At 45.2% G+C, this 16,561-nt stretch overlaps 1 protein-coding gene across 1 annotated transcript in view; it reads right to left on the minus strand.

The window, feature by feature from the left end:
* Positions 1–15,809, minus strand: part of QRFPR (pyroglutamylated RFamide peptide receptor) — a 31,162-nt gene extending 15,353 nt beyond the window's left edge. Inside the window, exon 1 of the mRNA XM_056855694.1 lies at positions 15,462–15,809. Coding sequence (XP_056711672.1) covers positions 15,462–15,801 — 340 coding nt within the window. The 5' untranslated portion in view covers positions 15,802–15,809. The remainder of the gene's footprint in view (positions 1–15,461) is intronic.
* Between the last annotated feature and the right edge of the window lie 752 nt (positions 15,810–16,561).

The following is a 16,561-nucleotide window of genomic DNA, read 5'->3' on the forward strand; positions in this document are numbered from 1 at the left end:
CTAGATTCCAAACTTGTTTTGGGCCTAAAATACGTTGCATAAAATGTTATTTCAACATATTTGCTGTCACCACAAGCCCCCTTTTCTTTATTGCATATGAAAATGCTCTGATCCCTCTCGATGGCAATATTGCAGTTAAGTATTATGGTCATTTCCGGCCGCCGTTTTAGATCATAAACCAAGTAAGAATCATTTCCCAGTAAAAAAAATAGTGTAGGAAATTGCAAGTGAGCAGTTGTTTTTCAAAAACAAGCTTATAGACAGATTAATTTCATAGCTCATACTTTATTCTAGAAATGTCACAGCAGCGACCAAAGCACAGTAATGAATGTAAACATCAGTCACAGCATCTGTAGTTTCCAAAATTTTGAGACACTTTAGTTTAACAACACAGGTTTCTAGTCTTTGCATACAAAGAATAGCTTGACAACATTAGAGAATGTGGAAGTCTATGCGCACTCAGGGTTACGGGTTCAGGGGACTTCACTCAGTATTTTAAGCGAATTCTTAGGCTGTGTCTAATTCTAGCACAGAGGAGCTAACCATGCGGGTTAGACAAACTAGGCCCAGCAACGAAACTGCTCTGTTAACAGTAGTGTCCAGATAAAACAGAGGTAGAATCCAAAAGTTTGGGGGGGAGAGAGAATGTAGGGTCATAGTGGATAGCTACACAGTGGAAAATGTCAACCTACTGTGCCGCAGCAGTGAAAAAGGCAAACTGTGCTGGGGATTATTAGGGAAGGGATGGATAATAAAACAGCCAATGTTATAATGTCCCTGTATAGATCTATAGTGCTGCCTCATTTGGAATACTGTGTGCAGTTCTGGTCACCGTATCTCAAAAAAGACTTTGCAGAGATGGAAAAGGTACAAACAGGACAACCAAGATGATGCGGTGGTTGGGGTACCTTCCCTATAAGGAAAGGCTGAAGAGTCTGGAACTTTTCCATTTAGAAAAGAGACAACTAAGAGGGGACATGATAGAGGTTTATAAAATTATGCACAGGATAGAGACAAAGGGCGAAAACGCATGGTCGCTTTATCCTCCTTTAATCCCTGTTTCAGCCAGGATTCAGCCTGGATCGAACGCATGCGTTTCGCCTAATGATGAGAACTTTTTTCTTCCTCTTCCAAAACACTAGAACTCGAGGACATCCAATTAAATTGATAGACCAATCCAATCTGGATTTGGGTTGTAATAATAATGAAGGTATACTTGGGCTATTAAAATTAAGTATAATTCTCTTTGCCTGATTCAAATTGTGAAGAGGCTCTGTCGAAATAAGATCTACTGACGGCCGTTTCTCTGGAAGTAATGTTCTCAAATGGTTGATGGCCAATCGCCAATACTTCTTTACTCAACTAGTAATTAAAATAAGGCATTCACTGCCAGAGAATGTAGTGATGGCTACAGGCATAGGCAGCTTTGAAGGGGGTTTAGACAGATTCATGGAGGATGGATCTGTGACTACTAGAAACATCCACATGCTAGTAGGGGTGTGCAAAAACCTTTTTAGTAAATTTCGGGTTTGGGTTTATTAGGCCTGATTCTTTCAGTAAACCCAGAATAAGCCAAATACCTATACCGGTAAATGGGTATTTGGCTTTGTTTACGGGTTTCCCAAAAAAATTGGGTCCATTATAGTCTATGGAATTTATTTTCAAGGCTCTGGGGGGTGTTATTCGAGGCAGAGTTACCAAATTTGCAGCATAGCTGAAAAGATGCTCCTTAGATGGACATCGAAGTTTGGTGAAGTTTGGGACAGGGGGTCCAATTTTATGGGCCCACAATGGGGTCACCCCCATCCTCCAGGCATTTCTGAGAGGCTAGAGCCAAGCTGTCAATCAGTTTTCAGGTTCAGAAGGTCAGCGTTGCTGAGGACTGGCAGAAAGAGCCAATTGGCAAGCTGGTGCCTCAAAGTCTGGGGCTCCATTCCTATATGGGGCGCACAGCATGATGTCCATACAAATTAGCTTCCACACTGAGGAAAACAGCTTAAATGCAAGACAGATAAGGACCAGAAAAAATTTCTTTTGGTGGCAAATGACATCCTGTGAACAGGCCTTTATTATAATCACAAATCTGATTTCAAGAGATGGTCACAGTGCGGGGAAATGAAGCTACTACTCAGGGCAACTTTCAGTTTAAGAGCAGGTTTTAATGGGGAGGTGATATCAAAGCCAGCTGAAGTCACAACCAAGGCGGTTCTTCTGAAGGAGATTGCTCACCCACATGAGTGAGGAGTCTTCTTCAGAAGCTGGATCAGCAGCTGCTGAAGCTGGTTCTTTTTAGTTGGAGGGTATGTCCCTCCGGACGGGATTGGGTGAGCCCCATCTTTTAAAATGACACTTCTGCTATCCAGATTAATCCACTGAAGGGTGATGGATAGTTTTGTCTGACCAAGTTGGCTCCAATTACACAACCCCTACCTCAAAAGGGCCCCAACTATGGGGTCCTAACAAAACCAGCCAAAAATAGAAAAATGGGAGAAGGCACAGAGCCGTGCATGTGAGCAAAGGTGAATAGCCGAAATCCAAAAAGCCAAATAACAATTCAGCTTTTCAGGAATTGCCTATTCAGCTTCAGGCAGATTTCCAGGTTTTGGTATTCGGCTGAAACTAAACCTGAATATTGCCGAAACGGCTAATTTCAGGTTTATTTTCGGTTCAGGTTTACCAATATGCACAGCCCTATATGCTAGCGATAAACCTCTGAATACCAGTGCCAGAAGGCAATATCAAGGGAAGGCCTTGGCCAATGTGCCCTTTTGTTGACCCCTCAGAGTAACTGGTTGGCCACTATATGAGAAAAGTTGTTTAACTAGATGGACAATTGGTTGGATCCAGCAGGGCTCTTCTTAAACCAAGGATTCTGGCTCACAGGATTAAGAGGGGTGGACTGAAATGATATGACAGGCTAGTCATGAGAAAGCTGACTGGAGTGGCCTCTGCAGTACAGGGTAGTACTGCAGGGGCCTCTTGGCTCCGACCCAAGTCTTGGCAATGGTAACAACAGATTTAGGCTCACCAGGTAATGCTACACCTTTTGTCATTTTGCCACAGCCCAAGTTAAAGCCAAGGAGATTTGCAGTGCTACCATCATTGCTCAGCTTTTTCTTGGCGATCACTAGGTCTCCAGGACCGTGGCCCACCAGGAACTTCCACCTCTGGGACTAAAGGCAGTCCAACACTCACAGAAGTATTCTTCCAACAATGTTGGAGACTCCCGAACCCTTTTATCCACCCTTGGCCTAGTTAAAGCTCTCAAATTCCAGCCACTTGCTGCAATATAGTGCATTTTAAATGGACTGCAGCTTTGCTATCAGATGCCTTTCCAGAAGATTTTACTAGGTGTATTGTCTCGTCAAGAAAACCATAGCTAAGGAGAAGGGGGAGAACCTGGGGGGAGGGAAAACTAGAGGGAATGCTAGTTCCTTGGGGAGAAGATCATATTGTGAGAATGGATTCTCCCAGGCCCCAAACTCAGGGATCTGCTTATGGAAGGGAATTCAAATGCAATGCCTGTGCCACTGCTATCTGATCTTCGGCTTCAGTATCAGTCATGCTCAGGATGGGGCTGTGACAGTCTGAAGCGCTGTTACAGAGCCACAGTTTCCTTTCTAAGTAATTCTATTCAACTGAGAATGTATTCTCGCTAATTCTGACATTTAATCCAGCATGCCTTTTGAAGAATTGCTTGAAATAGTGTTTTCCCTCTAAACTCATACATTTTCCCTCGCCTTTTGCTGAACGGCTTCATCCATTTGAGTCTCTGGACATCACAGCAGACTGCAGCCAAATCTAATAAAAAAGAACACTTTGCGCATTTAATTCAGGCAGCTTGGATGAAAAGATTTTCTCAAGCACCATCTTGCACTCAAGACTAATATCTTGTATTGTACTTTTTGGCATATGCCTCATCTCAGATTAACAGGAAGGCTTTATGAAACACGAAGCAGTCCTTGTTCCTATAAGGAATTATAGACTGCTCTTTGCCTTGCTCTCTCCGCTTTGCTATGAATTCAAATACACCTCTCAATTTATCCACTCTTCTCCAGACATTTATGTATTTTATAGCCCCCTTCTGCTTTTCCAAGAAAGTGAAGAGTGATCAAGCCCAGCTGCATAACCCTTTTACCAAAGTTAGAAGGCTCCAATTTGGTCTCAACTCAGACCTGGGCTTGCTGTTATAAAGTGCAAGTTTCCCATAATACAGTAGGGTGACTTGTAAAGGCTCATGGGGATACCTCAGGAAATACCAGGACTACCGTGTCACACAATTTATTGCAAAGTTTCAACTAGCAGCCCTTTTCAGCAGAAGGTGGATCTCTAATACATTTACTGTCCTCCTCCCAACATAGCAACAGTAATCATATAATTCATGGAAGAATTAAGTTTCAGCTATTCAGCAAAACTGGAACCCAACTTACAACTTACACTTTTAAACCTTTCTTTATCTGAATCACTACTATTCCGTTTCCTTCAATTTTGGAACTGTGCTACTAGGTGATTAACATGTCATATGACTCATGAAAGATGTTATAATTTCAAAATACAAAATAGCGCTCCATCGTTAACAGCCTTGCTCAGGTCTTGCAAACTGAGGGCCATGGCTTCCTTTATAGAGTCAATCCGTCTCATGTTAGGTCTCCCTCTTTTCCTGCTGCCCTCCACTTTTCCTAGCATTGTTGTCTTTTCCAGTGACTCTTGTCTTCTCATAATGTGACCAAAGTATGATACCCTCAGTTTAGTCATTGTAGCTTCTAGGGACAGTTGAGGCTTGATTTGATCTAGAACCCACTTATTTTTTTTGGGGGGGGGGTAGTCCACAGTATCTGTAACACTCTCTTCCAACACCACATTTCAAAGGAATTTACTTTCTTCCTGACTGCTTTCTTCATTGTCCAGCTTTCACACCCATACAGGGAATACTATGGCATGAATTAACTTGATCTTGGTTACCAGTGACATATCCTTAGACTTAAGAACTTCTGCATAATAAAGAAGCCAGTTCACATGTCTTCCACAAAATAGTATCACAGTGGCAACATTCCTTACAATAGCTACATACACTGTAGACCACTCTAAGTACTTAAACAGCTTCCAGTGTGTTTCTTATGACCTACTGCAAGTAACTATCAGTGATGTGATCTCCAATCCTATCTCTTATCTTCAATGCTAACCGTTGCTTCTCAGATGAAGCTTTATACAGCTGTCTAAGCTTTCTTTCACTTTACCTTTGACCTTTAAGAAAAAGCATTTGGTTCAGAAGAAAAAAGTTAGATAGCTACTTGCTTAATTAAGTATAATTCATTAAGCCCTGGTGATTAACTCTGCAGATTCAGTTGTTCAGTCTGGACAGAAAACTGATGGCTATTGCAGTTCATTAAATGTAAGTAGAGCAATGTTTGTTTTATGGTCTGACTTGAGAGTGAAAGACAAGCCAATTGCCCAGCTGTAAACGGCACACTTCAGTGCCTCCCATTACTGCTTCTATGATGCTGAGCTGTCATTTGGATGGCCAGAAGCACAAAGAGTTATGCTCCATATTTGCCTATTGGAATGTATCCCATGTTTTTCCATTCACAAAAAAATGCCCAGTGAATTTAAAGCTAAGATAAAAGTAGAAGAAGAGTAGGTTCTTATACTCTGCTTTTCTCTACCTTTAAGGAGTATCAAAGTGGCTTATAATCACCTTCCCTTCCCCACAACAGGCACCTTGTGAGGTAGGTGGGGCTGACAGAGAACTGTGACTGTCAGCAGGCTTCATGTGTAGGAGGTGGGAATCAAACCCTGTTCTCCAGAGTAGTCTGCTGCTCCTAACCACTATACCACGCTAGCTCTCTTTGAAAAGATGTTTCAAAGTAGTATATTAGAAATTATTATAATTTTAGATGAAATAGAACTTACAAATCAATGTCAGATTCATTCAGCCTGAACAATACTTAGACAAGATTACGAATTGATTATTACCTATCAATGTAGTGTGTGTTTAGAGTCAAACTATACAGGACATTGCTACGTCTGTTGTCAGAATTCCCAAGCAGAATTTCTTTCTAAAGAGCATTCATTCAGGACCCAGCATTCTATGGTATCACATTTTGGCATTTTAGTCTTGCACACTGGATTACACAATTACTCCCAAATTCATCCTTTTGTTTCTGTTCCGGGAAACACTTCCTTGGCAGCATATGCCCATAGATTTTAAGAAGCCTACAAATTACACATTAAAAAAAATTGAAATTTGGCAGGCAATATATCTAACTCTAATGATTGCTGCAGGAATACCTGGCAGGATATCTAGCAATCATCTATTTTAGTTAATCCCCTATTTCTGCCCCACAAAGGGGATGGACAAAGGACTTGGGCATGCTTAGAGATAGGACAAATTTCTTCCTTTCCCTCAAGCTGTTCTCTGCTTTGCATGAAGTAATCTCAAGTCTTTCAAATACATTGTAATTAAAAGACAACTTCATTCAGCCCTTGTGCAACATACTTCCAACTAATTAAAAAACTACACAAGTGTTCTATATCCTTCCCATCAAATGACCATTTACGACAGGAGTGGCAATTCCCTCGCAGCAATTCAAATATGCAGCCATGCATACAATAAGATCCTCTATGGGACTGTATCATCCCTCAGGATATCCTTGGGGATTGCATGTGTCTCTTGTCACAATCTCTCTGCATGCAGGAAACCAGTTTATGTATTCCAAGATAACATTTCTAATGATTTATTTAGATACATGGCCTCCTATCATGTATCCAAATCCTTGCTCACTGCCATGGTATGATTGTCTTGTTGACAGAAGAGTATGAAACACAACTTGTCTACGGATGGTTGATTTATGCTTATTCTGTATCTACACCTGGGTATCACTTTTAAATAAGCTTAGATATGCAAAACCATAGGGGAATTTTTTCTTCATTTTAAAGAGGAAAAGGAATAAGCAACCATTAATGCTTTGAGCAAGACACTGGATAAATGTTTAGCTCCAACACACTTTAGACCTCCACATCTGAGAGGATCTACAAGGAACACAAGGCACAGAAGGAATGTATACACAAGACAAGCGCATGCTGTGCCAAGCACAGCAGCCAGCAAGACAGCAGCTTTCTACCTTTATGGAAAATGGATTTCGTTCTCGACAACACCTTTCGTTACAAAAACTGGGGTGGCAAATTGCTTACTGAGAAATATGGGAACAAGGATGATGCAAGAGGAAGCATCCTGCAAATGTATTGCATTCAGAGATGCTTTCTTCCCTTGGTGCTACCAACTCTCTTGCACATCTTTATGATGGTGGAAAGTGCCGTCAAATCACAATTGACATATGGTGACACTGTAGGGTTTTCTTTTTAAAAAAATATTTATTTATTAACAAAAAATAAGCACTACATACAATACACACATACACGTACATGAGCCATACACGCTGTATATCAAACCTTCTAAGAAGTGCCATATGTTAACTACTTTCTATAACAGCTAAGTTATTAAAAAAAATTCCAGATTGGAAGACTCTATTATAAAGAACTCCGATATTCCTTAATTGAAATATAGTATACTACCTAATTGTTTTTGAGATTATTTTTACTTATTTTGCTACTCCTCAGCATCTGGTCTACAGTTTTCTTTAGGTAACCAACTATTACTCTAAACCAGGGGTCCTCAAACTTTTTAAACAGGGGGCCGGTTCACTGTCCCTCAAACACTGTTGGGGGCCTGACAATAGTTTGAAAAAAATATGAACAAATTCCCCACGTGTGCGGTGGAGGAGGTGGCGGCCGAGAGGCTCTCCGGAAAAGCATCCTCCTCGCAAGCCCGGACCTTCCCCCTGTAGTGGTTAAGAGTGGCGTTTTGGAGCGGGGACTCTGATCTGGAGAACTGGGTTTGATTCCCCACTCCTCCACGTGAGAAGCGGAGGCTAATCTGGTGAACCTGGTTGGTTTCCCCACCTCTACACACGAAGCCAGCTGGCTGACCTTGGGCAAGTTACAGCTCTGTTAGAGCTCTCTCAGCCCCACCTGCCTCACAGGGCGTCTGTTGTGGGAAAGTATGGGAAGGGGGTTGTAAGGCAATTTGAGTCTCCCTTTAGTGGTACGGAAAGTCGGCATGTAAAAACCAAGGCCATTTATGCACGGGAGGTTTTGCCTTGGATTTGCCGCTCTCCAGATGAACATTTTCCCCATCCGAATTCTCCAAACTCTGCCCGGGGGTGGGGGGAGCTTACTTTTGAGTTCTGAGAATTCGGATGGGGAAAATGTGCATCTGGAGAGCGGCAAATCCAAGGCAAAACCTCCTGTGCATAAATGGCCACAAGTCTTTTTCTTCTTCTCCCTGGAGATATGCCCACCCCCCCAAGGGGCCCCTACAATTACCTCCAGGCCACAAGAATACTCCCGGGAGGAGAGAGAGCCCCGAGCAGTGAGAACGCTGCCCGACTGCGGCCAAAACAGGAACGCCAGGGCTACGGGAGGCTGGGAGGGAGAGGGGAAAGGGGGCGACTGGGCGGCGCGCGAGGCAGCAAGATGCCTCATGCGGCTAGGAAAGGGGGTTTTGGGTTGGGGAGGCTGGGAGGGAGAGGGGGAAGGGGGTGACTGGGCGGCGCACGAGGCAGCAAGATGCCTCATGTGCCCAGGAAAGGGGGTTTTGGGCCGGGGAGGGTGGGAGGAAGAGGGCGAAGGGGGCGACTGGGCGGCGCACAAGGCATCTTGCCGCCTTGCGCCGCCCAGTCGCCCCCTTCGCCCTCTTCCTCCCACCAGGAAAGGGGGTTTTGGGCTGGAGAGGGAGCAGGGAAGGGGGCGACTGGGGCGGGAGGGAGGCTTCTGGCTGGGCGCATGCGGCCAGGAAGCCCAGAAAAGCTCTGGGGAGGGGGGCAAGGGGGGACTGGCTTTCTCGGTCCCCGGGCCGGACAAAAGCCCTCCGGGGGCCGGATCCGGCCCTCGGGCCGTAGTTTGAGGACCCCTGCTCTAAACTATGTGTTTAAGATGACTACATGCTAAATCTTATATTTGTACCCTATGACCGTTTGGCATAAACATAGCACTAATCAAATTATGCGTTACTGATTCCTGCTTCCAATAAAACACCTATAAATTCTACATTTATTGTTCTTACCTATTCTATCGATCATTATTACTTATTTAGTCTAGTTATTCTGATACAAAGAAAGAAAATTACAGTTGTGCATAATCGTAATAGAGTTTCCATTTCTTCTGTAGTTCTCCAACAGGTCCTTTGTTCAACAAGTGGGGCAGCTTTGCCATCACTGCATATTCTGCCATTTTCTCTCTCCATCTTTCTACCTCAGGGATTTCTTCTTGCTTCCACCATGATGCCAATACAACTCTGGCTGCCATTATCATGTAATTGAAAACACCGTAGGGTTTTCAAGGCAAGAGACATTTGGAGGTGGTCTGCCATCTTGATAGAGGTAGAAATAGCCATGAGGCACACTGGGTTGGATCCAGCAACCATTTTTGGTCAGTCTCACCCAATTCTGCTCCTTATTTAGGGCCCTATCCATGTCGAATCCATGATTGCACAGTCTTTTAGGCAAAGGGGACCCCATTTTTCCTTTTTTCACCAACAGAAGAGGTGGTTGAATCCAACCTACTGATTCTAACTTCCCCCTTTCCACACTGTGTAAGTTGAACACGTTCCCATCTTGCTTTCGTATGTCGGGGCTACTCCATTCCTTGATAGGACATATTCCTGCTGATTATGGGATCCTGTGGTAGCCAAAGATTCAGGCTCATTCCTATAAAAAGCATCTGAGAAGTGTTTCCAAGCCCCTGTCCTTAATGCACCAGAATTAAAGCAAGCATAAAATGAATAGATTTGGCAAATGAGGTTTTATATTTTAGTTTCTATTTTGTGAAAGATGCCTTTACTCTCCCCCCCGCCCCCCCAACTAGATGGATCCAGCCAGCTGGAAGCATAATCTTCATGTTTCCCTAGAGCTACAACTCAACTGCGACTAATACCTGATTTAAGGCTGAATGGCTCTCCCGTGCTCTAGAATAACTGTGGCATGCTGGTCAAATGTTGCCAGCTTGCTGATTAAGTAATCACCTGTCTGACAACAATCAAATATTCTATTCAGCCAAGAATGCTACAATGTATATGTCAACTTACCATTTTAAGTCGATTATTCGTGGTTTTTTAATGTATATGTAACTGTAGTTTTATGCTGGTGTTCAAGCATAACAGCCAAACAAGAGAACAGTTTAATCATTCACATTTCTAAAAACAATACCCAAGATTGGTAATTGTAGTAATTACTCTCAATTTCAAACGATTTCAATTGTTTCACTGTACCAGCAACTGTAAACTTAAATGGCAGAAATAGCAAACCCGCTGCTGACCCCAGTACATCCTCTTTGTTGCTCAAACAGAATTAGTGCGTTAAAAATGGTTAATCACAGGGTGAACCATTTCTGTGGGGGAAGAGGCAAATGCCCACTCTGTAGGAAGCCTGAAAAGTATATCAGTAAGATGAGAAAATTTCAAAAGGGGTCTTTCTGTCCATATCTGTCTCATTTGAGTCGAGCAAATGTACATTTTCTAATATTTAAACCTTGGGGTATTTCTCCTTAACTACATATTAGGGGAGGGGGGGAAGAGATCATACAGCAGAAAATACAAGAAAACATCAGATAAGGCATGTGTCTTAACCCAAGCAACTGCACTACTACTGCCTCAGCAGTAACCCAGGGGGTTGCAGAAGGAAAAGCCAATAAAAAATGATAACACTTTTCTGGCACTGATTTCCTTCTTCTCTGCTTCTAGGCCCCAGTTGCTTTTTCTGTTTTCTGATCCTTCCTTTAAAAAATGAATTTAAGAGTGCCAAGGAACTGGGCTTATCAGATGCTTCCACAGCTTTGCTGCTTGCTGGTGACCTTGGGGTCCTTGAAACGGTCCTGTTATTTATAGTACTGACAAAGCTGTCAATCAACGCCTCTTCAGTCTTATGACGGATGCCTCCCTCCACTGAATCAACTGGGTAGTGCTAAATAAGCAGTAGACAACAGCATTTCTCTTTTCTTTTCTTTTTCTTTTTACCCCTTCAACATAGATCAGTGCATTTGCTGTTACCATGGGAATGCATTTTGTAGATCTGAGGAATATTAACTTGCAAACTCATTAGCAGGTAGGTTGCTCACATTTGGTCATTTTGCATTTTGATATATTTGGAGCTCATTATTTTGATCAACTCTTGTGATCACTCTTTAAGGATCCAGTTCTCAAGCAGAAGGGGAAAAATCCACGATCTTGAAAAGCCAGGTAGAAAAATATTAGGCAGGAGGAAAGAGAGAGAAACAAGACTGATAGGTCATTTATGCAGGGTCAATTTTGATGCTCGCTCAAAGCGCTTTTTAAAAATGCGACCTTTAACATGCCTACCGTATATACTCAAGTATAAGCTGAGTTTTTTAGCCCATGATTTTTGGCTTAAAAAACTCACCTCGGCTTATACTCAGGTCAATATGGTAATTCGCCTGCCGGGCCCTCTCCCAGCGCGCTCCCGCCGGCCAGCTGATGGGTGGGCTGTCCTGCCTTCTCCCCCCCACCCCACCAGATCGCGCCTTCTGCGTGGCGGCGGTTTCTTCCACCCCACCCGATCGCGCCTTCTGCGCGGCGGCGCCTTCTGCGCGGCTGCGGCAATTTCTTCACCCCCCACCCCTGCAGGGCTTCCTGCGCGCAGGGAGGGGGCCGCCGCCACCTGCCTGCGTGCCTGGAGCCCGGGATTTGCGTCCTTTTCTACGCGGTTCTGAACATCCGACTTGTGGGTCCCACCGGGAATAAGAAGTTACCCTTTTCAAGGGATTTTTTAGACCTTGGTACCACTAGCGAAATGGAATACAACAGTCGCATTCGTGAGATTGTTCAAGCCGGTTTTGTGGCTTTTGGCTTTGGACTGTGTGTACCTATGATCACTATCAGTACATTGTGGGACCATTTTGACCATCTTGACCATTTTGGCTAATTTGGCCACATTGTCTTTTGTATATATTGTACATAGTTGCTGTTCAGTACCTCTTGTGTATTTAGTCATAAGTTTGCATGTTATCATATAGGTTAGTTAGTCATGTTCTATAAACTGTGCATGTTTAAATATTGAGAGTGCTGTGATTTGTTTTGTTTTGATATTCACTGTCCCAAGCAAAAGGAGAAATTCCACCCCCCACTTGCCTGCTCCTTTGTTCCTTCAATTAGCAACCACCATTTGCATAGCTAACAAGCAGCTGTGATTTTGCATGCTTCCTTAAGGGGATCCTTCGAGGTGGGGGCGGAGCAAACACAAACGGTCAAGTTAAAGGGGCTCTTAAGAAATGCAAAGCAGGTATGCGCCAGCCAGCTTCGCAGTCACTTCCTTAATGACAGTTCAGCATGAAAAACTCCCAAAAATATGCAGGGCACTTCAGCCTGGAATGCGCTGCTAATTACCAAGCATAAATGGCCAGAGCCTCTGGAACCCTCCTTCTGTTTTCTGGCCTCCCTAATGCACTTCCCCTTTGAGCTTTATTTATTTAGTACATTGTTATCCCATCCTTCCTCCAAGGAGCTCAGGGAGCAAGTGTTGTTCTCCCCTCCTTCATTTTATCCTCACAAGCACCCTGTGAGGTAGGTTAGGCTGAGAAAACATGACCTCACTCAGTGAGATTCATGACAGAGAGGGGATCTGAACCTGTGCCTCCCAATGCCTAGCTCAACGGAAGCCCTGGGTTACTGTGAATGCATGTATGACCTGCATGTATATGCAAACATTTGTTTGGAAGAAAGAACCAAGGTGCCCTCAGTTTACAAATGAAAGCAGGGCCTGGGTAATTGTGGGGTTTCAATCACATGCTTTTTGTTTCCACAGTTGAACAAGTGTACCCTGTACATAGATTGTACATGCATTCACTTTAACATGTGAACAGGGTTAATAAGTCCAACCCCACATGTATCCAGGTACTGGTTTCCAGTTTTGTTTGTAAAGTGGATGTGCATGGCTCTTTCTTACAAAGAGATGCACACACATATAAGCAGGCTGTATGTGCATTCACTGTAAAATGGGAACAGAATTACTCCGACCATTACACCACCCTGGGTACAGATTTCAAACCCACATGATTAGTTTAAGATATATTAAATTAGGTCCTGGTCATATAAGATACATTACAGTAAGCATTAGCTATTGTTTAAATCTTAGCCTGATGACACAAAATCTAAGTAGGCTTTTAAAAACAGCTTGCACCTAGCAATGTGTAATAAGCACATTCTGCTTTGCTTAATGGGGCTTACTTCCAGTTAAGTTCACACAGGCAGGACAGAAGTCTTGATGTCTGCTCCAGGTAATAGCTTCTGCTTTCTAATGAACAGAACATGTACCCTTATCACCCTCTCCATCTAGCAAGCTTCCTTGGGCCACTCTCAGGTTGTCCCTGCCTACATTAATCACACCATGCATTTCAGTAAAGGGTAGGCATCCAACAGGCCTGGAGAAAAGTGTCCTTTCTCTTCAGTACAGGCTTAATGTGTGGAAACGGGCAGCTGAATCTTCTTCAGGGCATGAAGGTAATTTACATTAAGCCTCTGTTAAAGAGCCAGGGCATTTATTTTCTCCAGGCAGTGGACTAAATTTCCCCCTATGTCCCTTCTTGCTTGCCATAATGAACCATTAGGATATGTTCTCTTCAAGTAAAGACTGGCTAAGGGCAAGGGCTCCTTTTGGCTGCAAGCAACATGATGTGGCAGCTAACTCAAACAACCTCTTTAAAATTGAGATACAAATGAAATACAGCTAAAAGCAACCCACTTGATAGTTATTTACACTACCACACTTTTGTCCTGCTCCTCCTCCTCCTCCAAGGAATGTAGGGGGGCTTACATGGTTCTTCCCTTTGCCGTTTTATCCTCATAACCCTATGAAGCAGGTTTAAGGGGGGACAGAGAGCATGTCTGTGTGGGATTACCGCATTATGTATTCCCAGTGATGTATTAAGAGTCTGAAAATGTTATAAAAAATACTGTTCGCACTTTCTATGTATTCCCACTGATGTATTAAGAGTTTGAAACTGTTATAAAAAATACTGTTTGGCCCCTTTAGCTGTGAAGACGTCTTCCAACCATTTTTTAGCCATGGCATCCAAAAACCCTTTTAATTGGAACTACAATTCAGTACTGCTTTTGCAATGGCCCCATGTTATGCTAAGCTCTACATTCACACTTTGTGAAAACAGCTCCATAACTGAACCCTGAAAGTTGATAAAACATGAGGATTCCACAGACTCCAAACATTCACATTACATCGTCAACAGTACCATGAAATAAAGCACACAAGACCATTATTGCATCTCTTACTTCACAGTGTGAGAAAGGCCTGAAAGAGGGTGCTGTATAATTTGAAAGGGTTGTTTTTTTTAAGCGGCTGATGGAAAGTTTGAGAGCGCATAAATTGTTTAGACTTGAATTATAGGATTCCTCTTATTGATCTACTAGTGGAGTTAAGGAACTATTATTCTAGGTTTGTAAGATTGCCTCCATTCTGGTGCCTATCTGGCAAAAGAACGGGCGGGACTTCCAGGCAAACTGCAGGATTGACAGACTTCTCATAAAGTTCCCCTTGGTACTCGGCACGCTAACAATGCCCTAAAGCATAAAATTATTGCATGACACAACAGGCAAAGCTTAATCCACCCACAGGGCAGAGTGATGGGACAGTGAGGAAGTCCAGAGGTAGAGCATTTACTTGGCATGCAGAAGGTCCCAGGTTCAATCCCTGATGTCTCCAATTAAAGGGAATAGGCAGGTAGGTGATATGAAAGACCTCTGCCTGAGACCCTGGAGAGCCACTGCCGATCCGAGTAGACAATACTGACTTTGATGGACCAAGTGTCTGATTCAGTATAAGGTGTTCATGTGTGCGTTCCATCAAAAGTGAGTCTCTTCTACTCAGACAGGCAACAACTACCTAGGGTCTCAGGCACAACACCTAATGGCCAGTGCTACCATTAAGCGAACTAGGCGGTTGCCTAGGGTGCAGACCTCAGAGGGGTGCAGAACTGGCATGAAGGGGGCAGTTTTAAACAGATTATTTTCTTGGGCGTGGGGGAAATTATATAATTTTTTTTATTTTAAGATAAGTACCACAACAGTGCTATGGAATATAATTAATTAAAACATCTCATAAAAAGTTCTGTGCTTTTATTTTTTTCTACAAGACAACTGTTTTTAAATGTTGGTTAGGAATTGGGGGGACGGGCGCACAAGCAGTCAGCCTTGGCTAGGGCGCAAAGAGGAATGGCACCAGCCCTGCTAATGCCTGATCATTTAATTAGAGACGCCGGGAATTGAACCTGGGACCTTCTGCGGGCTCTATCGCGGAGCCAGGGCCCCTCCCAACAGAAGGCATGCATCGGAGGGAAGGGGCGTCCCCACCCCCGCCGGGCCGGGGTCCCGCGCCACTCACCCCCCAGCCAGTTGCTGGAGATGTTCTGCAGAAGGGTGAAGGGGACGCAGAAGAAGGCGATGAGCAGGTCGCTGAGCGCCAGCGAGCAGATGAAGATGTTGGTGACGGTGCGCATGGCTTTGCGGCGGGCCACCACGTAGAGCACCAGGCCGTTGCCGAAGAGCGCCAGGGCGAAGATGAGCGCGCAGAGGAGCACGAAGGCCAGCTTGGTGCGGCCGGGCAGCTCCGGGATGTAGACCAGCGGCTGCAGCCCGTACAGGGCGATGAACTGCTCCCGGGTCACGTTGTTGTCCCGCAGGAGCTGCGCGAACTGCGCCGGGGTGATGTTCAGGGGCGGCATAGCAAGCCCCGCGAAGGGGGGGGGGTAGATCAGCGGCCGACCCCAGCCTCTGCGATCCAGGCGGCCACGGCAGGGCAACGATGCAGCCGCCCGGGAGGCATGTCAGCCTCCGAGCGGGGAAGGACCCTTCCACTGGGCGAGCGTCAAGGCACCCCCGCGCCGCTCGTCGCAAGAGCGGCCGAGAACAACCGGGTCGAACTCGACACGCGGGGGGGGGGGGAAAAGGACCATTCAGACGTGCACCGAACGCCTGAAAGTTTTGAGCGTGGGAGCCAGCGCGCGCCGCCCTCCCCCCAGCCACGGTCAACGAGACGGGGCGGCGGAGCTCCCGCATTGGGTGCTTCGTCGGAGCCGGTAGCCAATCAGTGAACAGACTCTTCCCCCCCCCCGGTCCCTCGGCGCGGACTCCACCCCCGGAGTGTCCCACCAACTGGGTCCTTATGGGCACTGGCGAGAGGGGGAGGCCGCGCGAGGTCTGGTCTGGGAGGGGGACGCTTGCAGGCGCTAGCAGTCCGCGCGCGCTGTGCGCGCGGACTGCTAGCGCCTGCAAGCGTCCCCCTCCCAGACCAGACCTCGCGCGGCCTCCCCCTCTCGCCAGTGCCCAAGGACCCAGTTGGTGGGACACTTCGGCCGTATGGACGCGGCCAGGCGAGAACGCCTTCGTGGGGCTGCCGCTGTGCGGGACTCGGCTCCGGAGCGCGGCGCGGCGGGATTCTCCGGGCCTGCCTGGACTTCCGATCGTCTCGCTAATGGCTCTGCA

The sequence above is a fragment of the Euleptes europaea genome, chromosome 9, assembly GCF_029931775.1.
Source record: "Euleptes europaea isolate rEulEur1 chromosome 9, rEulEur1.hap1, whole genome shotgun sequence".
NCBI classification, from domain to species: domain Eukaryota; kingdom Metazoa; phylum Chordata; class Lepidosauria; order Squamata; family Sphaerodactylidae; genus Euleptes; species Euleptes europaea.